Source organism: Zophobas morio, unplaced genomic scaffold, assembly GCF_036711695.1.
Source record: "Zophobas morio isolate AGI-343-1 ecotype UQ-CSIRO unplaced genomic scaffold, CSIRO_AGI_Zmor_V1 ptg000605l, whole genome shotgun sequence".
In the NCBI taxonomy this organism is placed as follows: domain Eukaryota; kingdom Metazoa; phylum Arthropoda; class Insecta; order Coleoptera; family Tenebrionidae; genus Zophobas; species Zophobas morio.
This window is the reverse complement of record NW_026972708.1, coordinates 1,825-21,175: the sequence shown is the minus strand read 5'-3', so window position 1 is coordinate 21,175 and position 19,351 is coordinate 1,825. Positions and strand designations below refer to the sequence as shown.

General features: G+C 20.7%; 1 protein-coding gene and 1 long non-coding RNA gene across 2 annotated transcripts; one reads left to right on the top strand and one right to left on the bottom strand.

The window, feature by feature from the left end:
• The first annotated feature begins 5,260 nt into the window (after positions 1-5,260).
• Positions 5,261-6,465, top strand: LOC135121538 (uncharacterized). Its single transcript, XR_010279033.1, has 3 exons — positions 5,261-5,366; positions 5,934-6,015; positions 6,378-6,465. It is a non-coding gene; the product is annotated as an uncharacterized LOC135121538 (long non-coding RNA).
• Positions 6,466-12,260: 5,795 nt separating this feature from the next.
• Positions 12,261-17,552, bottom strand: LOC135121536 (uncharacterized). Its single transcript, XM_064045839.1, has 7 exons — positions 17,485-17,552; positions 17,213-17,285; positions 17,100-17,152; positions 16,926-17,024; positions 14,372-14,476; positions 12,730-12,792; positions 12,261-12,355 (listed from the first exon to the last, which is right to left on the bottom strand). Exons 2-7 carry the CDS (start codon positions 17,278-17,280, stop codon positions 12,261-12,263), a joined length of 483 nt encoding a protein of 160 aa, XP_063901909.1. The 5' UTR covers positions 17,281-17,285; positions 17,485-17,552.
• Between the last annotated feature and the right edge of the window lie 1,799 nt (positions 17,553-19,351).

The following is a 19,351-nucleotide window of genomic DNA, read 5'->3' as shown; positions in this document are numbered from 1 at the left end:
TTGATTGGGCTCGTGTGCATTTAACAAAATTTTATTAGTAAAGTTTCAGGAAATAAGATTTATGAATTTTTTTTCACTAAATTTCTTATTGATCTTTTATACAACAAGAAAGTTTCTAACTATTAAATGTTTTCACGTAGTTAAACTTATTTAAACCGTATTATCCGTTTTAAATTATATTTGTGGTTACTTATTGATATGTTTTAAGTACTGTTTCACTTATTTATCTTGCTTAACTCTTGTTTTTATTTGTTATCATCGCGGTTTTGATCTTTTTTAGCGGTCAATATTGGTATATACACCGAATTCTGACTCAGTTATTTGTATCTCCTCTCCTTGTGATTGGTTGTTCACAGGAAACTTCATAACTTGCAGCGCGTAGCTGTCCTATTATTCCAAATTTACTATAAAAAAAACTTGCATTGCTATATTTGTATTAGTAAATAGCCAGTCAACTATCAATCTTTTCTATTTTTTCTTGTCAATAATATATTTTATATACAACAACTAGCGCGTGGACACTCCTCAAAACGTTTATCAGACAATTATAGAAGGTGTGTATAGGAAATTTTATTTTGGGGTCTTTTTGCAGTGATCTTGATGAAATTATTTTAAGATCAAATTTTAATTGGATTGGTCGTTGTAGACCGACAGCCTAAAGTGCACGTGAGCAAGTTTATTGAAGACCTTAATGATGGTTTGTTATTACTATTGATTATTTATATTGTACTTTTTATATCATTATTATATATTTATTATATTATTATCTTAATTATTATTATAAATTTATATTTATACTTATAATCAATATATATATTATTTTTATAATTATTTATGTTCATAATTTATTTACTAATTATCATCTATAACTAATTCACTACTTGTTTGTTATTAATATTAATATATTTATAATTATATTTATTAATATCATTTAAATATTTTTCAATATTTTATACGTTATCACTTATTTTTTATAAAATTATTTATTGATATTCAACAAATATGTATCTATTAATTTTTTTTTGGAATTTATTATATTATTATATTTATTATTTTTTAATAAATCACAAAAAAATTCAACTTATAATCCTCTACAAATAAGCAAATTTATAAATATGCCAGCATCACATTTCGTATTGGTTTTTCCGTTATTTGTTATTAATATAACCTGTTTACTTTTTTATGAAAGCGGGAATTCGGTTTGTTTTTTTTTCTAGTGAAAGTGAGCAACCATCAAAAGGTTTCATTTTTTATTATTAATTTTTATCATGGCTATTATTATTTTTTATTGTTGTTATTATTATTAGAATTTGCTAACAAACTTGGCTTAGAAATCGGCTGGAATTGTCATATTTCTTTGAAAGAAGAAGAAACTTTACTGAAGGTAATAAATGTGCAATATATTATTTATTATTGATTTCATTAAATTTTTGCTATATCAGGGGCCCAGCCAATTACCGAAGGGCACTAAAAATATTCGTTCCCATTTAAAAAATGTTGACGATGTTCCCTTGCAGGTTCCAATGTTTGTAGGTAACTATTTATTTATTTATTTATTTATTTATTTATTATTATCATTATTATCTTCTACTAGACTGTACGAAAGAGTCTATTAAAGAAATGCTCACTATTATGCTTGAAAATAATGAAGTGGTCTGCGTGTTGGGAAACCCTTTACTTCTTGATAACATTTCATTATTTTCGGTGGCAAATGCTGGTTGAATTTTTAAATGAATATAATAATAATAAATAATTTTTTATATAGAAAATTTATGATTTGTATTTATAATAATATATGTATAATATCATTACATTTTTTATTATTATTAAAAAATTTTTGTTTCACTAATTTTAATGCGTTGTCTTTTTAAAGGTTTTTATTGCATTATTGATGTTAATGAAAAAATTTAATTTCTATATTTTGTTAGTTTTCTAAAATATTCACTAAATTATTTGCGTAAAAGTTTTAAAGCATTTTTATTAGTTAATATATTAAAATTATTTTCATAATAATATAAACGCTTTTTTCTTATATTATTATAGAATTTTACTGAATTTCTTTATATCACTAAGATATTTATGTAAAATTTTATACACCTTTTCTTCGTAAATTATTAACTAAAAATAAATTTTCAAAATTTTTCTCTCACTAACATTTTTGCTTGAAAAGGTTTATTATTTTTTAATATTTTGTTGCAAAATTTTAAATCATTTTTATTTCACTATATTTTTTGCGTTATAGGTACAAACCCTTTTTACTCATAAAATATATCCTTAAATAAAATACAGACAAATTTCTTTTGTTTTTTTGGAGTCACTAAACTTTTGGTATATTTTAGCAGTTTTTATATTATAAAAAATTTGAAAATACTATTTCACTAAATTTCTTGCATATAAATTTTAGCAATTTTATTCTTTTAAAAAATTTAATAATATAATTTTTTAATATTTAAAAGTTTTTGCCTAACAAATTTATACACAATTTATTAGTTAATAAGTAGTAAACTTTTTTTTTTATTAATATTATTTCACTAAATTTGTTGCATTGAAATACAAGCAAAATTTACTTATTTTGAATCTTTAAATTTTTTTTCAATAAATTTATATATAAATAATTATTTAATTTTATTAGTTATATATTTTTGTTTAAGTCTTTTAAAATTTTTATTTCACTAAATTAGGGCTTTAAACACGTTTGAATCGTTTACTATAATTTAATTTTATTTCACTAAATTTCTTATTGCTTAAATATGTAAATACGTCTAATTCGTTGATTTAAACTTTATTTCACTAAACTAATGGCTTTAAAATTTAAACAATTTATTTATAAATGTATATATCCATTAAATTTCTGGTATCACTAAATTTTGCGTAAAAAAAAATTTATACACATTTCATTCGTTTATATACTTTATAATTTTAATTTTTTTTTTTTACTAAATTTTTTTTTGGCTATATATAAATTATTAATGTTTCGCAACTTTTCACTAAATTTTATATCATGAAAATATAAACACATTCCATTCGTTAATCTATTTTAATCATAAAAGATTTGAAATTTTTTACTAAAATTATTGCGCAATACTTTTTATTCGCTATTATATTTAATTAAATATTTTATAAACTTTATAGCACTAAATTTATGAATAATTTTTTTTATTCCACTATATTTTTTGCGTAAAAATTTAAACAAATTTTATTTTTGAATATTTTGTTGCTTATAAAATTTTTAAAATTTTATATCTCTTTAAATGTTTTATAAATACAAAAAATAACAACTTTTTAATTTTTGATGAATACAAAAAATATATTTTTAAATTTTTTAAAGTTTGAAAGAAACTTTAAATATAAGATTTTATTACTACAAAAGATTTTTTTTACTTATACTTCAAAATAATAATAATAATAATAAATACAATAGCTATTAGTGTTGAGCCTTCCGCTGGAGTCTTCAATTGTCCTCCTTTTTTTACTCAGTAAATTTTATGAAGTTTACAGTAATCAATAGAAATATTATTATATCGGTTTTTTTTTTGCGTAATGATTTGTTATTTTTAATGGCTAACTTTTTTGGGTACTTTTCCGACCTTTTTTAATGGGGTTTTTTCTGGATTATGAACTTTTTTTATTGGTTTATAAAAGCATGCGTTTCTTTGGTATTTTAAATTATTTTTGTTGGCTAAATAGAATAGCTTTCACGTGAGTTGAAATAGATTATATATTTCTATTTATTTTACTGAATTAAATAACATTTTAAAGCACTTTTGTAGAAGTTTTTATTAATTATTAAAATTTTTCTTTATTGTGTTTTTTTTTTAAATAATTTTTTATTATTACATTAATATAATAATTTGTATTTTTATATTTTTTGTAAGTTTTTTTTTTATTTTAACTATTATTACTTACTTTATTAAATAAAGTTTTAGAGAAAATTATTATTTTTTATAAACGTTATTAACTTATTAATAATATTCTTGTTTACACCACCATTTCTACTTCTGAATAGCCACTGAATACCCGTTAAAACCCCACACTTTAGCGTCGTATTCGTTAACAAGTAATAATAGTAACAATAATAATAATAATAATAATAGTAATGCTAATAATAATAATTATATAATACCGCCTGTTAATGGGTTAATTCCTTATTAAAAGTCTATGAACTTATAATTTCTTTTGTCGAGCAAATGAGCATTCTCAGTTTTAAGTTAAGGACCCTCACAATGCAGTTTTTTCTATTACTCTAATGAGCATTGTTGATGGATTCTCTTTACTTAATATTTTATGAAAGTTTTACTTTCGTCCAATCAATTTATATACATTAGTTTAAATTTTTATAATAATTATTCATCCAATGAGCAATATTCATACGAGGCATATCTTTAAGGCAACTCCCACGTGACAGCTTTATAAAAAGTTTGTATAGAAGTATTTTTTAAAAAGTATTGTTACTTTAACTAATATTATTACTACTATTATTATTATTAGCCCTTCAAATTTCAAACCTACGAGCGTTTCCAATCAAAAAGGTTATAAATAATAATAATTCACAACTTTTTACTAATTATTATAAATATTGTAGTGCCTCTTTTGGATCTTTCAATGCTTTTAACGACTCTTAGTTGCTCGCTTCATATTGGTTGGTGGACTTCTATCACTAAAATTTATGACACTTTTGTACTATAAAAATTTCTTGAGACAACGACACTCCGCTCTTCATAATAAACCATCTTCTTCGGGAAGCAAGAAGATTAATGTATAATATGCAGATGTTTTATGCATTTTCTATAGGTTATTTTATAATAATATTAGTAATATAAAACTAGTGATCGTAATAGTAATAATAATAATAATTATAATTATTATTTTATAGGAGCGCACGTTTCATTATCATTATTAATGATTATAAATTATTTGCTACTTTTGCCTCCAGTTTTAAACGGCCTTTACTTGTTATGGTTATTACTATTATTATTATTATTATTATTATTATTATTATTATTATTATTATTATTATTATTTAGGTTGTGCGTAGTTATTATACCTTTGCTATCGAGCGCTCTTTTATTTTCTACCGCTGAGGAAAAGTTACTCCATTTACTCTCTAAGAAAAACGAGTCTCGCCTCAAAGTTATTACTATTATTATTATTATTACTATTATTAGTATTATATATTCTTTAGGACATAAATCGTTACTGGTTATACTTTTCTATACGATTCCTGCCCATTTCCTTTGTGGTTAATATTTTACTGGTTATACTTTTCTATACGATTCCTGCCCATTTCCTTTGTGGTTAATATTGTCTTTGCTTCGTGTCTGTTTTCGTTATGCACATCATCTCCCGACGCCACTCGTTGTCAGTTCGTAAGCATTCAATTAAATATTTTTTTGGCACCGATAAAGTAATGCTAACTTTTTATTGGCTTAAATAAAGTTTTTATGTACCTGTTATGATTAATGCTACCTATTATTGATATTTTTCTTCGGATTTACTTTTTCTACCAAATAATGCATTAAAACCAATTAACTATTTCCTATTTAAATTGTTAAAATGAAATAATTATAAAATTATTATTTTTTAATAATGAAGTGTACGGAATTTTTTTTAGTAACAAATCAAAAAAAAAATTTCAAAAGTAAAACATATAGTTTTACTATACAATATTTAGATTTAAAAAAAAAATTATAGAAATTTTTTGTATTTTTACTTTAATAGGAAACTTAGTGATTGGCGTCTTATTATTTTATTAATTGGTCGCTATTCTTACCGAATAAAGTAGCTTTATTCAATTTTAGCCAACTGGTTTTTATACAATTTTTTGTATCAGTTAAACCTGATCTATTTTTAGTTTTATCAATTAACATACCAATTTTTGCTAATCGGCTCCAGTTTATTTTAACATGCTTTCTATTCAATATTTTTTTTTGTAGATTCCCGCCTCAACGTACAGCGGAACGCCCCAGCATACTTTTGCCCAAAATATTTCTCTTTTTTTTTTTGTTCTCTATTTGGGTATAGGAATATCTAATTTTTTTACTTAGTATTATATATAAATTCCCTTAATATCATATATATATATATTTAAAAAATATAACTATTTCTATTTATTAAATTTAAAGTTTATTGGTTTTAAGATTTGTTGATACAATTTTTTGATATCTTATTTTTATTGACTCTTTTATCATTATCATTCGTCATTTTTTTTCATTTTTTTAAATTAAATTTTTAAAGATTTATTATTATTATTTTACTTTTTAATTTATTTACATGCAATAGATATTTTTTTGTTACTTTACTTTTTTTCTTTATAATTATTTTTATTATTCTTCATAATATATTTATATAAATTACTTTTCTTATATATATCTATAAAGCCGCGATCTCTTTAAGTTTTCAGCATCGCACAAAACCTCTTAAAAATTTTACTTTTCAACGCTGTTATGCTGCAGTTTTTGCAGTTGTCATTACGTAATTATATATTTTTTAATATTATAAAAGCTTTCTTCTGTTTGGCGTCTATACAAGTACTTTACTTTTTTAGCCATAGGATTAGTTTTTTTGTTAATCTTTTCTTTTGTTTCTCTTTTTAAAGATTATTGAGAACTCTCGGTTATATAAACAGCTTTAGTACAGAAAGTTATATATATATATATATATATATAAAGCGTAAAAAGTTTCTTTAACGCGGTAAAAAAAAAATCCCATTCACCTCAGAAAAATAAATTTTTTTTATACTACAATTCCTCCATAAAATTTCTAAGTATATAGGAAACTCTGAAAGTTTCTGTAATGCGTTAAACAAAAATACATGTAACTAGTGTAAAGGCATATGCAATACAGATAAAATAATATTATAATTATAATTATCAGAGTTTGGTCCTAAAATATGTAAGCATCAACTAAATCGTCTACTTTGCTTTTTTTATAATAATGAAAGTTTTCAATTTCTTTTGACTAAATTCCTTGTAACTCAAAAATTATATTAAAAAAATATTATTTTGTATCGAAGCAAGCTGTACTTAAATCTTTTCTGTCTGCGGAAAAGTAAAACTAAAAGAAAATACTTCTTAAAAGTAGATATATATAGAAAAATTTATATTCAAAAGTTTATAAAGAAATAAGGCATCCTGTTTATATAACAATTTAACAACTTTAAAGTTAAACTTTATGATAATAATTGTGAAATATAAAAGTTGTAATAATTAATGATAATAAAAAGTATAAACAAATTAATCCATATATATAACATAATAAATATAATAATAATAATAATAATAATAATAATAATAATAATAATAATAATAATAATAATAATAATAATGAAATAGGAAAGGCAAAAATAATGATAATAACTATGATATATATATAAATTTTAAAAGTAATAATATATATATTTCTAAAAGTGAATATAATAAACATCCTGAAAAAAAAAAAATAAAAAATATATATATAAATATAATAAAGGTTTAATGAAGTACAAAAGTCATAAACTTTGTTATGCATAATGTAAGCCTAAGTCTGGCTGGAATTACAAAACTAACGCATTTACAAGTAAACTCTGGTTTCTAAAAATGTTTATTATACTTTACATTTTTGAAATAAAAAGTCTTATTAGTTTTGAAATTCGCACTTATTATGAAATTCTTAACCCTACTTTATACAAAAATTCTCAATTACGAGTTTAATGATTGCATAATATAAAAATTTTTATTTTTTAATAAGCGCCGGTAACTTTTTGGTACTACTTAATGCCTTTATGTTGAATTTTTTGCAAGATAGCTGTAAACTTTAGCGTCTTTTGTTAAAATCTTGTTAGTGTATATTAAACAAAGTTGTTAGGTTTCATATTACTTTTTAGTTAACAGCAGTTTTTTGAATACATTATTGGTATACCAAAATAATAATAATGTATTTAAACTTACATAACTTTCAATAATAGCAGTTTTGTACATTATCGGTATACTAAAATTATAGTATACAATCTTCATATTTTTAATTTTAAAAGAGAATGTATAGTTGAGGAAATAATGAATACTTTATTTTACCTCACATAATAAAATTAATAATGATTTACAGAATTATACTGCAAACTATTTTCTTTATCTTTTCCTGCCTAACGACTTCAGGATTAGAAGTTTCAATTATAAAAGTGTGCTATTTTTTTTGTTTATAATAACATTCAAATTATGAAAATTTAGAAGACTTATTTTATAGTGTTTTTCTTTTTCATTTGTCAATATTATTTTAACTTATAGTTCCTTATGAATAACAAACCTTAAAAACCTTAAAAACTTTTAACTTTTATAGACATTATAATAAAATCTGACTATATTTCGAATTTAAATATATATAAAACAGTCCTACTAAATATATATATTTAGATCTTTAACATAACGATACAACAATAACCAAAACTACGATAATAGTAATAATATAAGGTAATAGTAATATTTTTGTCTTTTGTTTATAATAAAACAACCCAGCTCAACATCTTTTAAGTCTAAAATGTAATGTTTTAAAAATAGAAGCTAAAATTATAAGGACTAATATTAATTACTTGAAACTACTAAAGAAATACAATTAGAAAACTTTTTTTTAAAAAAAATATTGCTTGAATTTATATTTGGCTCATAAATAAAAAAGCTCTTGTTTATAAAAAATCATTTTAGCTAAAATTTACTAAATGAAGACGTTTCAAACTTTACAAACTCTTAAGAATTTTCTACGAAGATTTTTGTTTCACAAATTAAAGCTAAAATTAAGATAAAGTTTTTGATTTTTTTTTTACGAAAGAATAAATGTTGCTAAAAAATTACTAAAGAAAAACGTTTATAAAACTTTTTATTAACATATTAAATCTTAAAAAAAAAAGACTGAAATGTTATTACTTTATTAGTAGAAGCTAAAATAATAATAATAAGAAAAAGTTTGAGTGAGGTTGTATTATCGCTTTGCGAGTAGTAGCTATAATTATAATGGTTAAAAAGTTTAACTAAATTTAATTATCATTTCCTTAATAGAAATAAAAATAATAATAGTAATGAGAAAAAGTTTGATGAGTCTGTATTATCGTTTTATAAGTAGAAGCTCTGATAATAATGTTATTAATATTAACTATATTAGCTGAAAAGTTTAACTAAATATTATTATCGTTTCCTTAACAGAAATAATAGTAATAATAAAATTAATAATATAATAATAATTTGACTAAAATATTATTTTTATTTTTTTAATAGAAGGTAAAATATTATGTTTATACTGTGGGTTTTGGTTTCGTTCCTATACTGATTTGCCTTCAAGAATACGCAAAATCTCTTGATTTAAAACGGTTCTTCATTTTTTTATAATATAAAAACTTTTATATTTTTTCTACTTTTTAAAATAAAAACTCATATATAAAATTAATATAATTTCAAAGTTTGTAATAAATGATAATAAGCATAACTATAAAACTGCAAAAACTTTTTAAAAAACAATATAAGCAAAATTAAAAAAGTAAGTCTATAATTGTAGTAATAAGTAAAAATTATTAAACTGTTAAAATGTAAACTTATTTATATAAACTTTTAAAGAATAGTAACAAGTAAAAAAATTTTTATTAATAAACTTAATAGCTTTCTTATAATAGTTATAATTATTAAATTAAGTTTTGAAATTTTTGATAATGTTTTATTAATATAATTTTACTTCCAGTATTTTATTACTTTTTTTTTCATTTTATATTTTTTTTGTTAAGTATTTTATAATATTTATAAAAAGTTGATAATTTCATATTTAGTTTTTTATACAAATTTTTTAAAAAAACTTTATTTATTAAGTACTTAATCATTAAAATATAGCAAAAAGTTGTAACTATAGTAATCAATTTTGTTAAATAACTTATTTTTATACTAATTTTTAAAAAAAATCTCCATTAAGAATTATTTAGTACTATTTTTTTTTCATTTTAATACAACAAAAAAGGTTATAACTTTGATGAAAAAGTTCGTTTAATGTTTTATTTATTTTTTATACCAAAATATTTTTTTAGCATAGCAATTATCATAATTAATATTTTTTATTCAGATTTAATCGTTTGCAAAAGCGCTCTCGTTTGGTATTTGACACGAAACTTGGAATGCACTCTCCCATTTGAATACAATAGAAAAAAATATATACTATTTATTAAATTTTTATATTTAAATTTCTTCACTAAATTTCTGGAATTATATGTTGAGTTGATCTTACAGACTTAGTAACTTTAAAAACCATTGTATTATAAGTAATAAATTATATTATATACAAAAAAATATAATATGAAGTTAGTGATCGTTAAGAAGAACTGTAATAATATATCAGATTGCTCTCGAGCCGTTTAAGGAGAACAACACTCACTATATGACAAACACAGACAACTACAAAACAAAACAAAAAATAAAGAGCACGACGCTCGAAAAATAAATTTCTTTTTTATATTTTTAGTAAAATTTTCTCATTATTATTTTGGAATTCTTTGTCTTACAGACTTGATAATTTCAAGGACTAATATATAATTAACGGATGATATTATATTTACTACAAAAAAAAATATAGAGTTAGTAATTGTTAAGAGGAACTGTAATAATTTATTAATTGCTCTCGGGCCGTTAGAGTTGCAGAACGCTCACTACCTGACAAAAACGGACAACTACTAAGGAACAGAGAAAAAAGATCGCAGTGCTCGCAACATCCCTTTGATGTTTAATGAGGGTTTTGCCTAAATAAAAACTTAAGAAATCAATTTCCCACTAGCTTATATCTTAAGGTTTAAATTTTACTCAATAGACTTTATGTTTAAAAATAAACGTAGGGATGTCTTAGTGATTAAAAAAACTTTAAATATGCATTATTTTTTGTTTGGTTTTGTAAAGTATATATAGAAAGATTATTAGTAGCAAAGATGAACAGGTTTTTCCTCATTTAATTTCTTTCCTTTTTTATTCTTCCGCTTTATTTTGCCTACTCCTCACAACAAAAATTAAAAAATATATGCACAGAATAAAATTAAATAACATTATTTATTAAAATTATATATATATATTGGATATTAAAAGTTGAAAGAAATTGCACAGAGAAAGCAGTTAAACTTTAAAATTTATTATCCTGAAGCGTTTTCTTAAATATATTAAGTATTAAAAATTTAATGCTTCGATAATTTATTTAAAGTTTCCAAAGCACCCAAAAAAAATTTATTTATTATATTATACATAACATATAATAAAAGTTTATTAAAACAAAAAAAAAACATCCTAAACATTTAATTTTTTTTCAGTCTTTCATAAAAATTTACTATTTAGTGTCCTTATTTATATTTTATTACTTAAATTTAAATCTACTTTACCTTTTTAAAGGCACAAAGTTATAACTTTCATTTATTTTCACTCATAATTAATTACTTTTTAAGTCCTTTATGATTAACATTTACTTTAAAAAATTTTGCTTCACGGAGGTAAAATGTAAAAAACTTTATTTTACATCAATCTTTCAGTATTAATTACCTTTATGTAGTTACTAGTTTTATATTTAGAAACTTATATTCTTCATTCCCTTAGAATTGATTACTTTTTAAGTCATTATATTTTACAATTACCTTATTTTAAGCCCTGGGGGTAAAAAGTTAAAACCCTTTTTTATTTCATTTTTATATTCATTTTCGTAATTTATTTTTATATTACTTTAAATAATATCTGCTTCATGTTTTCAAAGTAAAATCTTGCATACTTTTTCTAAAGAGTTACAATTTTATTATTCCAACTTTCAATCTTTTTAAAAACATCATTTGAAAATCATTCATTTTTTTGTTATTTTGATATAAAATCTGCTTCACCTTTTCAAAGTAAAATATTGCAAACTTTTTTTAATAATTAATTTTTTAGTTCGAACTCATTATTTTATTAAAACTATTTACATAATCTGCTTTATTCTATCAAAATAAAATATTTGGAAATTTACTTTTAATAGTTAATATTTTTTTACTATCTTTCAATCTTTTAAAATCTTCACATTTCTAAATTATTCTTCGTTTTCTATTAATATTATATATAAAACTTGCTTGGCGTTTTGGAGTAAAAGATTCTCAGTTATCTGTTTAAGTCGTAATGTATTTTTTAATACTGCTTTAAATAAAATTTGCTTGAGAAATCAAATTCTTAAAAATTTTAAAATTTATACAAACTCAAAAAATATAATTTAAATATAATAATTATAATTTGTTGAAATTATAATAATTTTTATATGATTTAGTGATGCTCTTCTCCTTCATAACGAGGAATGAGATCAGGAACAATCTTAAGCACAAAAACTTGCCCGCACGTATCGCACTCTAATTCCTCGCCTATAATTAATATTATTATTAATAATAATAAACAAATTAATAATAATAAAAAATATAATAATAATACTAAACTAGAAAAGAAATAGTAATTATTGTAATAATGATAATAATAATAATAAGAAACTGAAAAAAAATAATGGTAATTACTGTAATAATAATAATAATTATAAAGTAAAACAATAATAATAGTAATGTAACATCCATAAACCAAATAGGAATAATAACATTAATATTAATAAACTAAATAATAACAATATTAATAATTAAAATAATTTAGTTTTAATAACAATAATAGAAAAAAAAATGATAATAATAAGAAACATGATAATAGCAATATGGTAAAAATAACAATAATAATAATAATAAAAGGTTACCCAATTCGAGTTCAAAAAATCTAAACTCATGAGGAGGCGCTGCTTCGGGTTGGCCTTTTCCTCCTAAAAAATATATATAAATAAAAATTATTTTTACTTTTCTTTTAATAAAAAGTTTACTATTTTGGTGTATATAATAAAAAAATTTTTAAAAACTATATATCACTTTCTTATTTCATAACATGAGTTTCTCTGGTTAAATAGTTATAATAAAAAAATTATAGTGACAATAATAATTATTATTGTCTTTTTTAATAAAAATACTTATTTAACTTTTTTCTAAACGAAACTAATAATTGTTAATTTTTTAAAAAAAATATTATAAAAATAACTTTTAGCATATAAAATAACGACAGCAATTATAATTGTTTTTCGTTAACAAAAATTTTATGGAAGAAACTGTTAGCATAAAAGTTAATCAATTATACATTAAAAAAATTACTTTCATATATGAAAAATTTCTATATAAAAATATAAACCTTTTTTTAAGGTTATTATTATAGTATTAAATAAAAAATCTTATATATAAAAGATTAATAAATAAAAAAATAAAAGTAATTTTTAAAAGAATTATTATTGAAATATTACAAAAAAAGATATTTATATATATAAACCATTATAAAAATTTAAGGTTTATAATAAAATAAAAAATTTAATATTTATGAAAAAGATTTAATACTAAAGTTTGATAAAAAAAAGTTTTTGAAATGATAAATAAATATCATGAACAAAATAAAATTTTCATTTATATAGATGATAAAATTTTTATACATGAAATGTGAAAGTAAAAATATTGTAGAAAGCAAAAAAAAAATTAATGAAAACATTTTAATTATGTAAAAAAATTTTAAAATGCTCCAAAAAAAATATTTTTATATAAATAAATTTTAAACAAAAAATTCTTACAATAAACCTTTAATAAAATTTATTACTATTGTAAGGTTATTATTATAAAAATTAAAAAAAAACTTATGAAAGTTTTTTTTATAAAAATTAATAGAAGACCATCGTAAATAATTCTTTTTATGATAACTAAAAAAACTGTAAAAAAAGTAATTTTCTATTATAACAAAATTCTTACAATAAATTTTTTTTTATAACTACAAATTTTTATATAAAAACCATAAAATATATTTTACAGAAAATTTAAGTAAAATTTATTAATACAGCAAATTTTTTTTTTATTTTTTTAATTATATAAATTTTTTTACAATAGATTTTAACAGAAGAACATGATAATATAATATAATTTTTTTGAAAAATTAAAAAAAAAACTACTAAAATTATTTTTCTATTAATATTAAAAATTTCTTACGATTTACAATAACAATTTTTTATATAAAAACATAAAAATAAGTTTTTTGTTTATATAGTAAATTTTAATTTTTAAGAAAATTCTTATAAATTTTTTATAATATGCATATACAGAAAAATTAATTTAAGATTTTTTGTATAAATAAAAAAATATTTTCCTTATATTTTATACATAAAAAAATTCTTCAATAAAAAAAGTTTTAAAATATATTTAATAATACTTCAAAAATATAAATAAAAAATGAATTATTTTTCAAAATAAAAAAAATACTGCAAAAGAAATTTACACAAATTATATTTTAGTAATAAATTATTGATTCACGATTACCAGAGCAGCCAATCACACGTGTATCCTCGAACGAGGGGATTATTACGGGGTCCTCGTAAGTGCCCCAATGATTGGCCCCGTTGAGGGCGGTTTGGTACCAAGGATCTACCAATAGAAAACGAAATAAATTATACTTTTTATAGTTCTCATTTTTATACTAATATATTTCTATAAAAAAGCCTTATTGAAAGTTTAAATATTTCATAAATAAAAATAATTATTTTCTATTAATAAACTTTAAAAATATTTTTAAATATATATTTGATACAAAATATGCAGAAAAAAATTAATTTTACTTTAAAGTTTATTATTATGATAATATATCTTTTTAAGGTTTTAATATTATTATAATAAGTACTATTTTATATGTGAATCAATAATTATCCTTATATATTTTTTATTACAAAATGCTTAGGTAGGATATTTATTTCTATTATTATAATAGCATTATCATTTTTCAAAAAAAAATTTTAACTCAAGAATTATTCTTGTAATAATAATAATAATTTTTTATTATTAAACTTTATAAATATTTTTGTAATAATATATTGTTCTACTACATATATATAATTATTTTAATAAAAAAAGTTAAAAGTAAAGCATTATTATAAAAATTTTAAAGTTCAAATATTAATTTTTCAACTAGAAAATTATTTTTTATAGTTTTTTCTTTCGTAACGGAAAAAAAATTTTCTTTTTGTTCTGTAATTTATATATTTTTAATAATTTTAAAATTAATTATATATATAATAAATAAAAAGCAAAACTTGCTTTACTTTTTATATAATAAATATTATTCATAATATTTTTTTATTATATTCTAATTCTACAATAATATAAAAAAATATATATTTACCTTTTATATGATATTTTTTATAGAAATAAGTTTTTATATTAGTAATTTAAAAAACATTTTTTTATTTAAAATTTAAATTTTTTAAATTCCGAATCTTCTAATTAAAGAAAAAATTTTATAAATTATCTGCTTCACTTTTATATTTTTTGTAATGAGTAAACGTCGTAATAATATGATTAGAATAGTATTATAAATATTCAAATTTATTATTTGAAATTTTTTTTAACTTTGCTTTTTTTAAAAAAATTAAAATATTTATTAGTAATTACTGTTATTTTATAATAATAACAATATTATCAAAAATATTTTTTAATTAACAAAAAAAAGTAAATGAATTGCTTATGATAAAAAATATTAAATTGGTATTAAATTTATAGTAGAAATAATTTTAAATAAATTAAAGTTTTAACCAAAAACCATTATGATAATTAAAAAATAATTAATCAAAAAAAAAGTGTAAAAAAGTTTACTTTATGTAAATATAAAATAGCAAATTCTAAACCTTAAAATTATTTTAAAATATTTAAACATTATAATAAAGTGATTGTCATAAGAAATAAAAAAAATAATTAAAATAGTATATATTTTTTTTATTATTTTTTAAACATAAATTTTTTAATTTAAAAAAATAAATAATTATTCTAAAAAAATTTGAAAAAATTATTTTATAAATTTTAAAAATATAGAAGATAAAAATAATACTCGAAAAAATAATTTTATGAAAAAGGAATAAAAAGTTATGTAGAAATTAACAAATCCAGTTATATATTTTCCTTTAAGTGTACTAATTAATAATTTTACCAAATAATAAAAAATTATAAAATTTAACGAATCCATAACCAATTATAATCAAATTTTTTTAGTAGTTATTACTTGAAATTATTATTAACTACTAAATTTTAAAACAAACGTGATAACTACATTGTTGTGGTAAAAATATAATATAAATTTACTATTAAATAAAAAATTATAATAAATTAAAATTAGAAAATTTGTTATTACTTTCAGTTATAACTTTATCAATCAAATGAATTTAGTAAATTTTTGTAAATAAATTTAACTCGATTACTAATTATTAGTAAGATATTATTTTTCTATTAATAATTATTACAATAAACTTGAAAAAACTTAAATACTACACTATTTTGAATAAATATTTTATAATTATTTTACTTTTTAATAAATAGTAAAATTAAAATTTTACAAACTTTTTCTACTATAATAATGCAGTATAACTGATATTAGAATGACTTCAAAAAGTAGATGATCAAGTTTTTTTTAAGATTTATCAAGATAATTAATATTATGTAAATAATAAATTAATTTATTAAAATTATCTAATCACGTTACATTCTAGTATTAATAAGACTTGAAAAATTTTGTTTTGCTTGTAAATTTAAAATTAAACTAATTATGCTTAAACTCTATACAAGTAATTGAAATTGCTATTAATAATTCAACCCTATAGTAATTTCAAAACTTGTAATTATTATTATTCCCTTAGATTTTTCTTAAATAAATATCAATACAATAAATATAAAACTGTAAAAAATTTTACGAAATAATTATAAAAAGTAATAAATAAGTTTACTATAAAGTATACTCTATAAATAAGTTTTTAATATTTTTTAAAATTAATTATTTTATTGAAATATAATTACTTTAAATTTCCTTTAAAACAGTAAAACGAGTTATTACCTTTATTTCCGGCCTTTAACTGATTGTACTCGAACAAAGTGAGATGCGTGTAAAGCTGTTCAGGTTTAGGAACAGTTCCAGGTTTGATCGTTTCTTTAACTTAATTAGTAGTTTTGAAGGATTAAAAAAAAAGTGAAAAGAATTAAGTAATAAATTTTTAAATTTTTTTGTCACCATCTGGTGTTTCTGCTTTATTATGCGTGCTTAAACAAGAAAGATTTTGAGGACTAAAAATGAAAGAATAAAAAAATATATTTTTATACACATTTTCAAGGTCGTTTTTTTACCCTTTAAATTGCTTTAAGGCAAGTAAACTTCTAGTCAGCCTGCGGCCAAAAGCACTGATAGAATTCATCTTACCTTGTTAGAAAAATTTACTTTAATATAAATATATATCATCATAATTGTTTACAAAATATTGAGTAGAAAAAAAATATAGGTAAGAAAAATTGTTAAAGAAAATGTAAAGAGACTCAGCAAGTTATCACAGTAGAAAAGTTTTAATACATTAAGGCTCAGCTATAAATGGCGCAAAGTAAATTCATTAAAAAAATTTAACCCAAAGGGCGCCAAAATGGTTTCCCGTTTTTGATCCATTTATAGCGACTTAAGAAAAACGAGGTGATGGCTAGACTTTTTAATTCTTCAGTATATAATCAGAAATAAATCACAACCCTTCAAGATGTTTTTCAAAATATTTTTTTATGAAAGAGAGATAGACATGAGTTTTTTGAGTATCTCAATTTTTAGAATAAACTATGGGTTGCTAATTTTCCTGTAAGCATTTAAATACAGTAAACAGTCTTGGGGAACACCCCTTTAGGGTTATATAGGCAACTTTAGTCTTTACAAAACAGTGGTAGCCGAAAATTTAATAAAAAATATATTATAATAGACGATTATGAAATCCATTTTTTTTAATGATCTTAAGACCAAAATATCATAAAAAAGCAATATTTAATTAAAAAGCGATTATGTAATAATAATAACGGTGTTATAATAGTTTAACGAAGGAATTTTTAACAAATTTTGAAATATTGAAATTTTTTTAGGCGCTTCGAATGCTATCACTCGAAGCTCGAATTTCAAAAGAATAGATAAAATAAAATCATTATGAATGATACATGGTTGTTACTATTAAGAGAACCTTGAAGTAAAGCGAATGTTATTTTCGCGGCCCGATTTGCTTAAAGACAGTAAACTACAAAGGGAACCAAAACTATAAAGATCTGTTAAAATTAGAAAACACATAATAATTTTAAGTTCCTTATATGGAAAACCTTTATTTTAAGCAGCTTTACTATATAATGTATATATCCGAGTTTAGCCTTCTAGGCTAACTTAGATTTAAACTCTCGCCGTGTTCACGGTTTGACTTATTTGCAAATAATTATAATTATATAAGAAATAGACTAGTGGTATTTATATATTCTTTTACTTATTACTATTTTTCTTTTGATGGATTCTTTTAAGTATAATATTTTGATACAAATAGGAAAGCCTTTCTTGAGAACAGGGAACCTAAAGATTAATTATAACACAGCTCTTAAGACCCGATGCAACTAGATTCTATCACTTTTCAAGCGCCAATATATATTGAAGCCTCATAGAAGTAACAAAGTGGGAAAATGTCGAAGGCAAAAAAAAAAATCTTATCATTAATGTGTTCGACACATAATTATTTTAATTTTCTATATCAGGTTTAAGTTGTTTGTTTTTAAATGCATTCCCTACAATACTTTTACCTTTTAAAGAAGGAGTTTACTTTGAGTTTAGGTTAAGCTCTAAGTTCATTTTAAACCGCATACCCAGTTTGTCTATGATTACCTTTGAAGAAAAAAAATGTTTGTTGTATGATATCAAATTTAATGGGCAGCTGAAGGAGTAACCACTTTAAAATAACTCCTAAGAGGTTTAAAATTTTGTAACTGAGGCAAAATGTAAGTATAATTTCTTAGGTAAGATGCTGGGCAATATTGTAGTGCGATTTTTTTTTATAAAATAGCCTTATTCATATCAGAGTTGTTATACTATATTGTAAGGCATAATCAGAGTAGAAAGTCAATGAAACTTTAGTTTTAAATTAAATTAGCTTATCTTCAAAAAGTAAAGCTCAAGATCTAGTGTTTCTAAAAGTAGGACTAATGGATGCAAGCGCTTTTCAAACAAAGGAAGACACACAAGCGCTGAAAATGCAAAGTAGCCAACAGAAAGGTATATTACTAAGTTTTTTGACCTCCCTTTTTTTTTAACTGTTTTGTGATTATTCAGTACAAGCTGGCGCGAGAAGATAGGAAGGAATCAAGCGGTTCGTAATTTTCTAAAAGTAAAATATAATAGAAATGATGTCAGGCTAGTAGAAAATTGCTTTACCAATACAATGTGAGGTTTTTCTCTTTTTTAACTTTTCGTGGTGGAAGAGCTTA